This window comes from Hypanus sabinus, chromosome 4 (genome assembly GCF_030144855.1).
Source record: "Hypanus sabinus isolate sHypSab1 chromosome 4, sHypSab1.hap1, whole genome shotgun sequence".
Classification (NCBI taxonomy): domain Eukaryota; kingdom Metazoa; phylum Chordata; class Chondrichthyes; order Myliobatiformes; family Dasyatidae; genus Hypanus; species Hypanus sabinus.
Genome location: NC_082709.1, coordinates 156,481,466 through 156,498,307, shown reverse-complemented (window position 1 = coordinate 156,498,307; position 16,842 = coordinate 156,481,466). Strand labels below are relative to the sequence as shown.

Below are 16,842 nucleotides of genomic sequence, written 5' to 3'. Positions count from 1 at the left end.
CGAACCCCATTTACCATTCCTCAACCCACTTATCTGACTGGTCAAGATCCCTCTGTAGTATCTGTTGAGCTTAGTTAGCCTTGACGATACCATACCTTAGTTTCATTTGTAAAATTATTAACCATTCCATGTATATTCTCATCCAAATTGTTTATATAAATGACAAACATCAAAGGTCCCAATACCAATCCTTGTTGCACACCTCCACTATCACCCTCTGCTTCCTACCATCAAGCCAATTATGTAACCAATTCACTAGCTCTTGGATCCCATACAATATGGACTTCCACAAGGGATTTTTTAAAAGGCCTTGCTAAAATCCATATAGCCAACATCCATCACTCTTTCCTCATTGGTCCTCTTGGTTACCTTTTTGAAATACAACTTTTAACAAATATAGACAAGTAGATCTTAATTCCAGACCATTCTTTGTTTTCTGAGTCCCGGAGAACTGAGCACTGGATGACAGGATTTTCTCTTCTCTATCTATGGAAGTTGGAGTCAATTACTGAAACATTCTCTCTCATCATCTGACACTAACTAAGAGCACGGAGATAACTTACAGCACCAATTGTTTTGTATTATTTACCCATCAAACTGATGGATGAATTGCTTAATCTTTCGTTGAGCTTTTGGTAATTAATGTGTTGTATCTGATGCTCATTAATGAAATGATCAAAATGAGATTCTGCAGATGTTGGAATTTAGAGCAAAACCAACACAGGAAGATCTCTGTGGATCAAGCAGCATCTGTGGAGGCAAAAGATGTAAGCCAATGTTTTCAGTCAATGTGCACCTTTTGCCTCCGCAGTGGCATTCAAAACAGAAAGCCATTGCTGTTTCCAGAATGACTGGTACCTTTAATCTGTAGGCAAATTGATGCTATACATCATCTCACCCTTGGACCTCTTATGCATATGCACATAATAGATATGCTTCCACATATTAAGAACCTAAAAATGTTTAGCTGAAAATGACATTTGGTAGGCTTCATAATATTTTCACTCAGAAGGTACGGAGCATTACTTGGACTGGACAGGATCTTGACCGAAACAAGATCTTTTGCTGCACCGGGTGCTGCTTGAACTACCGAGTTCTTCCAGTTTTGTTTTTTGTTAATGAAATGATGAGTCCTCAATTTGGATGAAACCGTTTTCCATTATTGGAACTGTGGAGTTTACAGAGGAATAGTGGATGTCAAAGCAGAAGTAAGTAAAAATAATAAAGGGTATGGACAGAGTAAACAGGGGAAAATTGTTCTCAGGAGCAGCAGGGTCAAGACCCAGGAAACATAGGCTGTTGGTTAAAAGACTAATAGTGATGTGAGGATTTTTTTTATTGAAGCAAGATGATCTTAGAGTACATTCTTGGGATAGTGGTCAAGGTAGATTCATTTGCAGTGTTCAAGAAGAAACCAGATAAGTAGGTGAAAGAAAGGAATTTACGGAGGAGGTTGGAGGAGAACTAACTTGATTGATCTTGGAGAAGGTAAGGAGTTGGTGGCTTAAATGGATCCCTTCAATTACTGTAATAAGTCTATGATACGGATGTGATATGTTACTAATAACAATCTTGCATATATTTAATACATTTTGCAATTTTGAATATTACTTTTAAAATTCAAAACAAGTCCAGTTTAAAGAAATTGTCATTGAAACCAGGTTGACTAAGCAGGATTTTCAGGTCACCAAAACAATGGCCAGACGTTTTCATGTTGCCCTTGTATTTAGGCAAAATGGACAGCTGAGCTCTGAGATTTGTTTGCAGAGGAGAATGAACGTCTGGCAGATGTTTATTCTGTGAAGATGAAACACAGAATCTCCAACAGCCTTCAAACAAATCTTGGAATATTGGTAGTTGCCAGCTGTCATTTCATACCTTGTGTGTTTGACTTTTTATTTTCCACCTGGGTAGTGCAAATTATCTCTCCTGTAGGCAGTATAATTAACCTTCATTCAAGCAGGATAAGTTTTTTTTCTATAAGGCTTTATCTTCCATTAAAATGAACAAAGTCAATTTGTAGATGATGCATGGCAAAATAATCTTCACAGCTGCTTTTTCTTAAAAGAAAACTATAGTGAACTGCTGAATCACTGCAATACATCGTTCTTGCCTCTGGATCTTGTATACATATAAACAGAATAGATGTGTTTCTCTGTGTGTGTTGCTTGTGTTTCTACATATAGTATTCTGCATATCAAGGACTTCGAAGCGGGTAAAGTTACATTTGGTAGGCTTCATAATCTTTTAACTCAGATGGTCTGGGAAGCTTGAGAGGAAGAAACTGAGATCAATTTAACAGTATTACAGTTGATTAGAGGTAGCATGAGGGACCAGCTGGCCTTAGTTGATTGAAGTGGGACTGCAGCAGGGAAGACAGCGGAGCAGCAATTGCAGGAGTTTTTGGGAATAATTCAGGAGACACAGCAGAATTTCATACCAAGAAAGAAGCAGCATTGTTAGGGGAAAATGAGGCATGATCAAGAATGCCTCACTTTTTTTCACTTATATTTTCACTTTTCTGAAATGTAAGAACATTGCCCAAATTTAACACTGCATCTGCAATATTGACATGTCAGCTAATTCAGCACAGGTTAGACAGACTTGAAAACATTAACTGCTTCTCTACAGATACAGCCTGAACTGCTGAGTGCTTCCAGTGCCTTTTAGTAATTCAGCACAAAGTGGAAATTGAATTTCCTACCTTTTTGAATTGCATCTGTGAGCCAAAGCAAGAAAACAATCAGCTTTGGGTCATTGTACCTTCTCTACCCCAAGTTAAATCGCCTGCAATTGCTTGCTATCACAAGTCACTAAAGAATAATGATGATTAGGGTGACTATCTGGAATGCAGCCGGCAACATTGTTTGCATGAAGGTTTGCAGCTGGGAAGTGATGTCAATAAATGTAAGATGGCAGTGATTGCTTTAATCTGTATTTGATTATATAAATGGTTCTCTCAGGCTTTCTGAAAACAGAAATGTTCCGTCTGGACACTTCTGTTCTTGCTGCTCATTTGGAACAAATGTTCAGTATTTTCTTTAATTTTGTATAATGTTGAAATCAAAGGACTAAGCAAGTTTAACCATTTTTTAAAAAGCTGCATAATTTCAAAAAAAGCATGTATGATGTATAGTTTCATTTGTGCTGGCTTTTCAATCCTATTTTTAAGCAGTATATTAGTGAAATTTACAATTTTCCAACCTACATATTGCATAGCACTTTGTAGACTTGCACACTGTAAATTTCAGGAGGACACCTATCACATTTGCAGCACCTATTAATAATCTAAAAAGAAAATCAAGAATATCATAAAAAGCTGATGCAAAGTATATTGGTACGTAATTATTTTCAAGTCTGTTCAACAAAGAAAGAAATGACTCATTTTTAAAAATTCCACATTGGAATCATTACTGTGATTACTATAAGCAGAGACAAGCACAGAAAAGTTTTTCTTTCTCAACCTTTTTTTATTTAGATGTTCAAATGTTGAACCTTACATTTTATATGCAGTTTCCAAATGAAATGAAGCTCTGATGCTCTGATTAATTAATGTGGCCATGGATTAGCTGATCATTGTCACCAGCACAGGAAATATTCCCAGGTCAGGGAATGGATAATCAATTAGTATTCAGGCATGGACACCTTAGTTGTTTTCTGTCTCAGGAACTGTGATCAAATTGAGCTGATCAGTGTCGAGAATGATGAGATGATATTCGTGATGAAGAGATGATTTAGCTTTGGATGTTGTTGCAACTTCATTAATTTATGGGAAATAGATGTGGCTAGTAGAGCCAGCAGTTATTATCCAGCCATGCTTGCCTTGAACTAAATCAATAGCTAGTACATATCAGAAAGCAATAAGGATCAAAAATTTGGCATTCATTAAGTGAGGTTTTACACTGAACCAGTGGACACATAGTCTTCCTCTGTATAAATTCCCGATGTAACAGAGTTTAAATTTCTTAGCTGCTGCGTTTGTCTCTAGATTGTCAGACCAGGCCTTTGGCCTAATCAGAGCTCCAGTATGAGCTGAGCAAGTTGTTTTTACATATATTGTACGTAACATGTCTCTGAATCAATCGTTTTATGAAAATAGTCAAGGTGAAGCAGAATGCCAGAGTAGAGCCGTATTGTTGTTCAATTGGTCCCTTATTTACATACTGGATTAAGAAATAATTTACTTGTGCACATGCATAAATTTACTGTGACAGAACTGCAAGCTTTGTAAGTACAGTCGTCCCTCCTTATCCACGGATTCTGCATGTGCGGATTCAACCAACCAACCGTGGAAAACCCTGAAGTCCAGCACTCGTTGTTTGAGCATGTACAGACCTTTTCCTTGTCATTATTCCCTAAACAATACAGTATAACAACTATTTACATAGCATTTACATTGTATTAGGTATTATAAGTAATCTAGAAATAACTTAAAAGTACAGGCAGTCCCTGGGTTATGAATGAGTTCCGTCTTTAAGTCAGATTTGAAACCAGAACAGGTACATTTGGTATTATTTAGCGTCAGTTAGTCAGACGTTTTTCATAGTATATAGTACATATTTTACCTTTCTATGCATATAAAACACTTAAGAAACATACGTATTTCAATAATTAAACCACTGTGTTGCTTAGTAATAATTGTAGCTTTCATCAGGGCAAGGCCTTTCACATGCTCCGTTAAAATTGTTCTGCTCGTTCACTGACTGTAGCCTAGCGCTTTTCCAAAGACTGATGGCATTTTACCTTTTTCCAATCGCTTTATTTCTTCCACCTTATTTTCAATCGTGATCGTGATTATTTTCGTGAACAGAAACATTGCGGATTCAGAGCTGTACCGCTGGGTCCTAATGTCCACTGCACTGAGCATGTTGAATAAAGTCCAGGGTTCCGCTGGGTCCTAAAGACCACCACACTGAGACAGTTTAAATAAGGGACTTGAGCATCTGGGTTTTTTGGTATCTGTGGGGAGGTCTCAGAACCAATCCCCCACAGATAAGGAGGGCCGACTGTATTCTTTTATCTTTATATCCTTTTTGAATAAATTAAGGATCATTGCCCTTTTTAAATTGTAGGCTTTTGCATTTCTTTATTGGAATGAAGGCGTGATGGAACTAATACTAGGTAGTCTAAGACTGGATTTAGTGTTTCTATTTTTTGCCATGTTCAAAACCAGTTGATGGTGCATGAGTCAGAACAAGATAATTTGTTTGAAGTGTTATTCCTTGTTGACCCCACCTTTTACAACAGAAGTAAACGTGGGAGTGTCTTGGTCTTGAAGGGCAGGGGAGACTCTTTCCATTCAATTTCCTTCATAGCTATTTCCAGAAAACCTATTTCAAAACTTGGCTGGCTCACAGTGTTTCTCATATAAAACTACTTTGCCTCTATGTGTCAAAGAATCCAATCCTAGCATGCACGACTTTCTTTTGTATCTGTGAAGATCAGCCAACAGTATCAGATGTCTTAAATTGTACATCGAGGTACAATTGCTCTAGACTTGGCTGAGTCTGGAATTTTGTTAAAATAAGAATTGACACACTTCTGGCAGGGCACTTAAGCAGGAATGGTAAATGGGTTACACTCTCACTGATACCTAGCCAGTATTTAGGGATGAATAGAGTACTCAAATAGTGTTCTCCTAAATGAATCCTAATGGAAACTAATAAAAAGTTAGCTTTGGGGCATTTCATTGATAGATTCTGTGTAATGTGTGCTGTTTCTTCCGTCATTGTTACTTTTGTGCCCTTTGTACCGATTCACCATATCCTTCACTAAACCATAGTTTCTGCATAATGTCTCCTTAAAACACTAAGGATATGTGGAAGAAAATAAAAACAAAAAAAACTTGAAGTAGTCAGCAAACCAGGTAGCCTTTGAGGAAAAAAAACTGTCAACGTTCTGAGTTGTGAGTTGTACAACTCAGAAATAGACCCTTCAGCTCAACTTATTCTTGCTGATCAAATTGCCTTCCTGAACTAGTTCTATATGTAGGATTTTATCCATATCCCTTTAAACATGTCCTAACTACGGAGCTGTCCAAATCCAAATGCCTTTTAAAACTTAGCAATTGTATCTGTTTTTACCACATCCTCTGGTAATTTATTCCATAGTGTAAAAGATCTGCCTCTCTGGACTCCTTTAATTTTGCATCTCTTGTCTTAAACTGGTGCACTCACTTAACCTGGGAAAAAGATTTTGGCAATCTATCTTACCTCTGCTGCTCATGTTCTTTTGAATTGTTCTTTTTGTTTATTTTTCCACAATTCTTTCCAGTTATGTTTCTGTAGCAATCTCCTTTCTCCAAGCTGGAATGTAGAATGATTTGAATTATTTATTTCCTGCTTCAGGAAGGATTGCTGACCCATTGGGTCTATCCCTTATGAACGACTTGCAACCCACCCCCTTCAAACCTTTGAGGATTGCTTCCAACTTTAAAGAAACGCGATCTGAATCAAAAATATATGTTTGTAATTTCAACCTGCGGAATAATTTCTGCGTACAGAAATAGGTATTAGCATTTGCTGTGTTCATGAACAATTTTAGAGACGTGAACTTCCCCATTCATATTTAATTACTCTTCAGAAGATGGCGATAAGCTGCTACCTTGACCACTGCTGTCTTTCTGAAGTATTGAGAGTTTTGGGATTTAGATCCAGTGAGTAAAAAAATGGTAAACATGAGAAAATCTGCAGATGCTGGAAATTCAAATCGACTGTACCTCTTCCTATAGATGCTGCCTGGCCTGCTGCGTTCCACCAGCATTTTATGTGTGTTGGTTGAGTAGAAAAATGGTTATACATTTCCAGATTTCTCTTCACTGTCTCACCACTCATTCTATCCCTACTGTCATCCAGTCCTGTAACATTGGGTAGGGTAATATTTTGTATAATTTTTACTTGTGAACAGAAACTACAAATGTGAAAAAACAGTCAAGAAATGTGGGCAACATGTAAGAGTTGACAAGTGTGGGTACTAATAATCTCATACAGTAGTTTACTTGCTTCCTGAATGAGTTTCATTGCAAGATCCTTTCCTGAGGGATAGACATCACTCTCTTGCTAGTTTTGTTCCTTTATTCTTCTGTCATGAACGTATTGGCCTTGCTTTGTAGTGAAGTTAAACCTTTTTCTAGCAGTGGATTTTAAGAAAGATTTTAATGCTCTATTTTGTCATATATGCGTTAAACCGGCACTAGAAATGAATAGTTAGCTGCCAAACCACACAGTCATCAGGAGAGGAAGTCTGTGCAGTTGATGTTATTAGGGGCTGTATAATGTATTATAGAACCTCCAGGCTTCAAAGTATATTGTATGGTAGGATCTGCCTCACTTGAGAGTGGCTCAAAGCCAGTTGTTTGGAAAATATTGAGACAACTTGCTTCCGATTTCTGGGTAATGTGTAAAAGCCACAACAGCTGCTTACACAACACCCTCAGAATCCTGGAGAAACTCAGCAGGTCAAGTAACATTTCTGGAAAGAGATGAGTATTTGATGTTTTGGGCTGATTGATTGTGTTCCCCATTTTGAAATACTTCCCTCTTCTGCAGGTCATGGTCAACAAGGTAATGGAGATCAGGCAAATGGTCACCTATGCTGTTTAGCTCACTCCCTCATTTGCCAAGTTCTTATCTTCTCAGTCAACCTGCCTATATCAGTATGGTTACTCTATTGTCATTGCAACATACCCTTGCACCTATTTTATTGTGTCATATTTCTCAGAAGAGAACTAAGGAGCCATCTCTGCTCTTCAAGACTGCTTTGAGCACACTGACTGGCACATGTCCTGCCTAAATGACTACTGTCCCATTGCACTCACATCCATCATCATGAAGTGTTTCGAGAGGCTCGTCATGAGGCATATCAAGACCCTGCTGCCCCCCTCACAGGACCCCCTGCAGTTTGTGTACTGTCCCAACTGCTCACTGATGACGCCATTGCCATCACCCTCCACCTGGCCCTAACCCAACTGGACAAAAAAGACACATATGTTCGGATGCTGTTCATAGATTTCAATTCAGCATTCAACACAATCATCCCTCAGAAACTGATTGGAAAGCTGAGCCTACTGGGCCTGAATACCTCCCTCTGCAACTGGATCCTAGACTTCCTGACTGGGAGACCTCAGTCAGTCCGGATCGGGAGCAGCATCTCCAACACCATCACACTGAGCACGGGGGCTCCCCAGGGCTGTGAGCTCAGTCCACTGCTGTTCACTCTGCTGACCCACGACTGTGCTGCAACAAACAGCTCGAACCACATCATCAAGTTCGCCGATGACACGATCGTGGTGGGTCTCATCAGCAAGATCGATGAGTCAGCATACAGAGAGGAGGTGCAGCGGCTAACAGACTGGTGCAGAGCCAACAACCTGTCTCTTAATGTGAACAAAACAAAAGAGATGGTTGTTGACTTCAGGAGGGCACAGAGCGACCACTCCCCGCTGAACATTGACGGCTGTTCGGTAGAGATCGTTAAGAGCACCAAATTTCTTGGTGTTCGCTTGGCGGAGAATCTCACCTGGTCCTCAACACCAGCTCCATAGCAAAGAAAGCCCAGCAGTGTCTCTACTTTGTGTAAAGGCTGAGGAAAGTCCATCTCCCCCCACCACCCCATCCTCATCACATTCTACAGGGGTTATATTGAGAGCATCCTGAGCAGCTGCATCACTGCCTGGTTTGAAAATTGCACCATCTCGGATCGCAAGACCCTTCAGCGGATAGTGAGGTCAACTGAGAAGATCATCAGGGTCTCTTTTGCCGCCATCACGGACATTTACGCTACACGCTGCATCCACAAAGGAAACAGCATTATGAAGGATCCCATGCACCCCTCATATAATCTCTTCTCCCTCCTGCTGTCTGGGAAAAGGCTCTGAAGCATTCAGACTCTCACGACCAGACTATGTAACAGTTTCTTCCCCCAAGCTATCAGACTCCTCAATACTCAGAGCCTGGACTGACACCTTACTGCCTCACTGTCCTGTTTATTATTTATTGTAATGCCTGCACTGTTTTGTGCACTTTACACAGTCCTGTGTAGGTCTGTATACTAGTGTAGCTCTCCCTGTGTTTTCTTTTATTTACGTAGTTCAGTCTAGTTTTTGTACTGTATCATGTAACACCACGGTCCTGAAAAACGTCTCATTTTTACTATCTACTGTACCAGCAGTTATGGTCAAAATGACAATAAAAGTGACTTGACTTGAAGGGCCCAAGAAGTTAGATCACTCATACCAACAATAAGAGAAAGACAACTCTGATTCCTAGGACACATCATGCAGGTAGATGAACTAGAAAAAGTCATATTCTCTGGAAAGATAGAGGGGAGCAAACCGAGAAGAAGACCTCGGCTTATGTACATCAAAAGCCTAGCCAGGAGGCTACACATCAAGGAAATGGAAGTCATCCAAAGAATGAGGGGTAGATCTGTATGGAAAACCATGATCACCAACGTCTTCAATGGATATGGTACCTAGACAGACATAGGCAAACTTGGATATCTTGCATTCTGTCTCCTCTTCCAGGTTGTTAAGATAAAATGTAAATAATCGAGGGCAATGAATTTACCCATAGGGCAATTTCCTGGCTGCATCTTTCCAGCATAGGAAGCTCCCATCTTACTTGGTGAATAAGCTACAAGTTCAGATGACAACAGGACAGAATGGGTCAAGATCATTTTATCAGACAAGGGAAGACTTCGTCGGTGTATGCTTGTGACTGAACTAGGAAAATTAAGGTGTCTTCTGTTTTGTTTTTGCTATTATCTATGCAAAGTTGAGACAAAGTGAGTTTAACAATTTGATTACTTCTGAGGTGGAAGTATCCAGTAATTATTTCCTTTATTAGCTGCACTTAATAAATACCAACACACTGTGAGCATAAGGCTGTTAAATAATGTGCAAATGCTTTAAGAAAAGGAAGGGTGGAAGTGATGGGGAATTGCCAGTCCTCAATAAGGTCATTGAAAATTGAAGCCATTATTGTCACAGATATGATTGTGATATTTGAGAGGTATTTAGACAGGCACTTGAACATGCAGGAAATGGAGGGATATGGATCACGTGAAGGCAGATGGAATTAGAGTAATTTAGCATCATCGTTGGCACAGTCGTTGAGCAGAAGGGCCTGTTCCTGTGCTGTACTGTTTCATGTTGGCTTCAAGCAAGTTTCTTTTAAGGCAAAGAATTGCAAATATTGATGCTTGGCTGCACATGGGTGATATTGTTATGTGAATACACATAATAAATATACACATACTGTCAGAAATTTGAAGGATAAGTTAGTCTTTGCAGCAAAAAGGGATTGGAATAGAGGAGTAATGGGGCCCTTTTGAAATTGCACAGAAATTGAGATGTTACTTGGAGCATTATATGCAGTTGTAGATTGGAAAAAAATGTAGGAGATAGTCTAGGAATGATTTTGGGACTGATTAGGTTGGATTAATTGAATTGAATGAGCAATGTTTCTAAACATAATTACATGTTTAGAAGAATGTCTAATGAGACCATTGCAAAATAAGGTTTTGATAGGGATCAACAGGTTAAATGTTAAGAATTTATTTCTCTGGATGGGAATCAGGAGTGAGCAAGTTCAAGGTGACTCTTACTTCTATTTCTTGTTCTAATAAAGATCAACAAATTTAGCATCACCAGGAATCAACCTTCCAACCTTCCAGGTCAACATGACAACACTGCAACACATGACCAACTTGTTCACACTTGTTTCTGTATATCACTTAATATTTTCAGTTTGTCTTCAGAAAAGACTGAATCTAACTCTCACGAATATAAACTTGCACATAATCACACTAAATTGATACGGAAAGACTTGAGTCATTTGAAGAATTCAGGGTGAGCACAGTCCAAAGAATGCTAACAAGCAGATACCTGCAATGTTAGATAACAGTGATTTCTTTGTTAATAATATTCAAGTAGTAACTTATTTGATCTTTGCATTTCTTTATCATTGAAGTGTTTATGAATCAGCTATTTTCTATATAAACCTTAATATGTAAATGAATAAGGAACACAAATAATGAGGTAGAACATACAGGTGCTTTTGGCAAAAATGTATTAATATAAAACTACTTGAGGTTGGAATTGTGACAGCATCATCGAGTTGTACAGCATAGAAATAGGCCCTTCAGTCCATCTCATCAGTACAGACCATCCCACATGCCTGTAGTAATCACATGGGTCCACATTAATTCCACATCCTCTATACCTTGTTCATTCAAGGAAGATGCCCCATAAAAGTCATTACTGTTCCTGCCTCCACCATCTCTTCTGGCTGCTTGCTGATAATATCTATTCTTCTTTGTGTGACAGATTTATCCCTTAGATTTCCTCTAAACCTCCTCCCTCACACCTGTCCCTTCTAGTTTTAGAACCTTGCTTTCTATCTAATCTTTGTCTTTCAGAATTTTAAATAATGTCACCTCTCAGCTCCAGGGAAAACAGATCGAGTCTATCAAATCTCTCCTCATTCTTTTTATTCATCCTGTAGCTGAATCACATCCTTCCTATAGTGAGGAGACCTAATCTGCACACAGTATCTCAAGTGCAGCCTAACCAACTGTAATGTGATGCCCAAACTCACCTATTCAAAGTATTGGCTGAGAAAGTAAGCACGCAGTTCACCTTCCTCACCAGCCTGTCTACCTGTGTTTCTGTTTTCAGGGAATTATGTACTTGAATTCCAAGGCGTCTTTGTTCAACAAAACTTCCTGGATGTATGCTTAGTTTAGCTTGCTAATATCACCTACCTGAATTAATTCCCTTTACCCACTCGAGCAGTTAAACTATACAGGTTTCCCCTGCTATCTGAAAGTAGAGCGTTCCTATGAAACCTTCCATAGCTGAAATGGCGTAAAGCGAAGAAACAATTACCATTAATTTATATGGGAAAAATTTTTGAGCATTCCCAGACCCCAAAAAATAACCTACCAAATCAGACCAAATAGCACATAAAACCTAAAATAACACTAACATATAGTAAAAGCAGGAGCGATATGATAAATACACAGCCTATATAAAGTAGAAATAATGTATGCACAGTGTAGTTTCACTTATCAAAATCGGGAAGATTTAGCCAAAACTGATTTATAGAAGAAAATCGGCACGTACACGCATGTGCACATACCTGCTCGCACAAGGCTTCACGGTCATGGTAGTCTTTTTCAGGATAAACACAAGTTTAAAGCGGGTGCCTTTTTTCGTTAAAGCAAAAATCCTCTTCAGTTAGCAGAAACAGGTACTAATGTAGGTCTCATAAAAGCAAATATTCATACATTCTCATCCAAATCATCAATGTTTAACAAGAATAGGGGACCCAGCACTAATCCCTGTGATCATTCTGGTCATTGGTACCACACTGTGCCTCCTACCACCATGTTGCTTTTGTATCCAGTTTGCCAACTCGTATTGAATCCTATGCATTCTCACCTCCTAGACTAGCCTACCATTCAGAATCTTTTGTCATAAAGACCATGTAGATATGTGTTTGTCCCTGCCTTTCTCAGTCCTCTTGGTTCACAAAAAATTTAAATTCAGAAGACATGATTTCCCCACACACAAAACTATGCTGACTAGCCCAAATCTGCCCTTGCCTTTCCAAATGTCAAGTCCTGATCCTCAGAATGCATTCTAATAACTTTACCATTACTAAAAGAAGGTTTTCTGAGCTGTAGTTCTCTTGCTTATCCCTGCTGCCCTTCTTAAAATAAAGGTAGTTATCCTCCAGTATGTTACCTGTGGTTAATGATACAAGAATGTCTGCTAAGGCCCTTGAAATCTTCTCTTGTGCTTCCCCTAATATCCTAGTCAAGCTTTTGGATTTATCTATCTTTATGCATTTCAAGAACTTCAAGACCTGCAACACCTCCTTTAAAATGTTGATATGATACAAGATAGATCTGTTCCCACCCTTGAACCTTTAGCTTCATGTTCTTTTCCATGGTAAATGTGAATAAGAAATATTTATTTAAAACCATGCATTTTCCCATGGTTCCACTTATAACTGTACTGATCCTTAAGGGGACTTCATCTCTCATAGCTAAGCTTTTTCTTTTAGCATACTTACAGAATCTCTTGGCAATTCTCTGACACCACTATCACAAACTTATCACTAATCTGTTGTGGTGTTTTTACCAAAGAGGACAGTCCCAGTGTTCCCAAACCAGAAACCATGATAAACCTGGACATCTGATCTCTACTGAAGTCTAGTGCTACTGCATTCAAATCAGGTGAACCTAACTTTTGCAAGAAATGGAGATGTAACCATTGTAAAGTTATCAGGGATGCCAAGAGACAATAACAGTCCAAAATTGAGTCCTGGACCAGCTGTCAGTTGTGACAGGGCTTGTGTGCTACAAGCAGGCTACAAGTGAAGTCAGGCAGTATTACCAACAGCAGTGGGTTCCTGTCTGATGAACTTAATACATCCTATGCATATTTTGAAAAAAAAGGTGATTGGAATTCCATAATCCACGCTGAAAGCCTCCAACATATCTGAGCCCTCAGTTGCTTTTACGGAGTCCAGTGTTCCAGAGAGTGAATTTGCTGGAAACATCTGGTCAACATGTCCTTAGATACTGCACCAATCAGCTTGTAGAGCTATCTGCAGGTAATTATAATGTTTCCTTGTTTAAATCTGAGGTCTCACCTGCTTTAAGAAGGTTATTATCATCCAGTGCTTAAGAAAAACAAAATAACAAACATAAAGCCTTAATAACTTATGCAACACGCACAAAATGCTGGAGGAGCTCAGCAGGTCAGTATGGAAATGAATAAACAGTCAACATTTTGGGCTGAGACCCTTCTTCAAGACTGAGAAGGAAGGGGAGAAGGCGCCTGAATAAAAAATGGTGGCGAAAGGGGAAGTAGGCTAGTGGAAGGTGAAGCTGGGTGGGTGGATAGGTCAAGGACTGGAGAAGAAGGAATTTGATAGGAGAGGAGAGTGGATCATAGGAGAAAGGGAAGGAGGAGGGAACTTGGGGAAGTGAGAGGCAGGTGAGAAGAGGTAAAAAGTAAGAGTGTGGAATAGAGGAGGTGAGGGGTGGTTTTTTTTTACCAGAAGGGCACATTGAAATTCATGCCATCAGCTTGGAGGCTACCCAGATGGAATATTAAGTTGTTTTTCCTTCATCCTGAAGGTGGCCTTAAACTTGGCATAATAGGAGTTATGGATTGACATGTTGGAAGGGGAATGTACCAGTATCAACACCTGTTTGCTCTCTTTTGGGCAATGTTGGTTATGATGCATAAAATGGAGAGAGTTGTGGCATTATTTTTAATACAGTTTTTAATACAGTTCTAGTTGATTCTGTTACAGGAGATGTGGCATGCAAGTAATTGATGGATCTCTAACCAAGTTATAGTTGTCTTAGCCACTCATGCCCCCACAATTTGCCTCCTGTTTTTACAAAATACAAGCCCAATGTTGTACAGTATTTCACTATTGTGAATGTCATTCCTGCTGGAATTACCTTCATTGTAAGTTCTTAGTTGGACATCTGCAGGCTTCAGTTCAGTATACTTGAAATACCAGTCAAACTCACTGTGTAGAATAACTGACACATAAGAGCCAGTTTCCAATTCCATTTTAATTAATTTACTGTTCACTTCTAGTGTAAGATTTATTGTTTGTCTATTGTTAGGTTTCATATTGTAAATCTTAAGGCTACACAATCCTGTGTCACTCTCATCATTATCATGTAGATTAGTGCTTTTCATGAAACTGTATCTTGACATTTTAGCTTTGTCTCCTCCTTATTTAGTCCATTTATTTTCATCTGCCTGACATGCTTTTTGTATGAGACCTATTTTGTTGCATTTTCTGTAAGTTTCCCCTTTAAACCTGCATTGGTCTAGTGTGGGGGTCGGCAACCCGCGGCTCCGGAGCCACATGTGGCTCTTTTACGTCTGTGCTGCGGCTCCCTGTTGCTTTGGGAAATAATTGGTCAGTATTTAATTAAAATGTATTTTATGTTAGTTTGTTAGTTTTTGAAATGTAATTCTAAATTTGAAGATTATGGTGATCTTGTACAATCTAATTAAGACGTTGTGGCGACCCATTTCCTGACACATCCGAACCGGCTCACAATTAGCCAGCGTTCAGGCTAAGGGAGATAGCCTATGGGGGTTTGTGAGTACGTGTCTTTTGCAGCATCCGCGCCCATGGGGGGGGCGGGTTGAGGGAGGCTTAAAAGCAAGGCTGTTTAGTTCGAATAAAGCTATCTTTGACTGCAGTTTACTGACTGCGTGTAGCACACCGCTACAACGTGTTTTTATCGCTGGCTGTCCAGAGGGAAGGTGCTGAAATGCTTTGTCGCGTGTCTGGAAGAAGTGAAAACTTTCCTGGGCAGCAAAGGGCCCACCTTTCCTGAGCTGGAACAGCCAGAGTGGCTGGAAAAGCTACACTTCATGGTAGACATGACAGCGCACCTGAACACGCTGAACACAGCTCTTCAGGGGTAAGGACGTAAAGCCCTGCACATGTTGGAGGATATTTTGGCATTCGAGCGCAAGTTGACAGTGCTTGCCAGAGATTTACAGAAAGGCACATTGTCTCACTTCCCCAATTTGAGAGAGTTCAAACAAGGTCACGACATGATAAATTCGGAGTATTTACATTCTGCAATCATCGCAATGCAAACATCGTTTGGGAAACGCTTCTGTGAGTTCAGAGAGGAAAAAAACACATTATCCTTCCCGGTCACTCCCCTAAGCATCGATCCATCCCTACTGAATACGACTGCATTGTCAGGTGTGAGTCAACCTGACCAAGTATGATAAACATTTTAATTGCCTATTATTTTACGTATATTCATATGTTTTCATTGTTCAGTGAAATAGTCCTTTTATTTTTCAGGTTGACAGCTGGCTGACGTTATTTTTGGTTTGCTGCTGGCGGCAAATTTAAGTTTGGCGCTTTTCATAAATACAAGAAGGACTCAAATAGACGTTGAGTATTTTACTTAAAAGTAACCTTCAACCCAACGTCTTTTTTCGGAGTTCAAAATGTTTTTGTTGCATGCAGAAATGTAATTTCGTTTTCTCTGCAGGAGTTCATCAATTTCATAAATGCAACACATTATAGTTTGTTTATACATAGCATAAAGGCAAAACAAAACATTGTATGCAGTGTTATTTCATTTTAAATGTCAAACGGGTTTTGCGGCTCCCAGTGTTTTCTTTTCTGTGGGAAACGGGTTCAAGTGGCTCTTTCAGTGGTAAAGGTTGCTGACCCCTGGTCTAGTATAAGTGAGCTCCTGCCACAATGGCTACACAATCTGTTTGGCCAGGTAGGTTTCTGTTTAGACATTGCAATTTTATTCACGCTCACTTTCATCCCTGTCTGCAACTCCATTACATCACTGTCTTTTGTTTCTATTGATTCAGCAATTTCAACTGGTCTTTTAAATGCAAGTTGTGTTTGGATTGGGAGCCATTTTTGAATGGTTTCTTGTAAGATTCCACAAACTAAGTGATCTTCTATCATTAAGTCCACTGCTGAACTGACAATGTTCAGACAACTTCTTCAATTCAGCCACGTATGCTGAAATAGACTTCCCTTCCTTTTGATTCTGTTTTTGAAACCTAAAGTGTTCTGCAATCAAAAATGGTTTTGGTTCTAAATATTCCTGTGCATTACTTTCAGCAAAGCCCATTTCGGCTGTTTGGTTGGAGCAGTCAAACTCCCAAGCAAACTCCACTCAGCAGAACTGGTACTTATTTCTCATTATCTATTGCATTTGCTTTAAAATATTGCTCAATTAGCTCAGTATACTGTACATATTCCAGTTGTCTTTTGTGTAATCAGATACATCAGTCTTTCCAAAGTA

At 39.3% G+C, this 16,842-nt stretch overlaps 1 protein-coding gene across 5 annotated transcripts in view; it reads left to right on the top strand.

The window, feature by feature from the left end:
* The window catches only part of alcama (activated leukocyte cell adhesion molecule a), a 342,013-nt gene that overhangs the window by 101,636 nt on the left and 223,535 nt on the right, over window positions 1-16,842 (top strand). The window contains exon 1 of one of the 5 annotated variants that reach the window (XM_059968530.1): window positions 16,545-16,725. The exons of 3 other annotated variants lie outside the window; for them this stretch is intronic. In XM_059968530.1, the coding sequence (XP_059824513.1) occupies window positions 16,620-16,725 (106 nt within the window). In that variant the 5' untranslated portion in view covers window positions 16,545-16,619. Of the gene's footprint in view, window positions 1-16,544; window positions 16,726-16,842 lie in introns of those variants that run through there. One more of the 5 variants, XM_059968526.1, reaches the window with a different exon arrangement.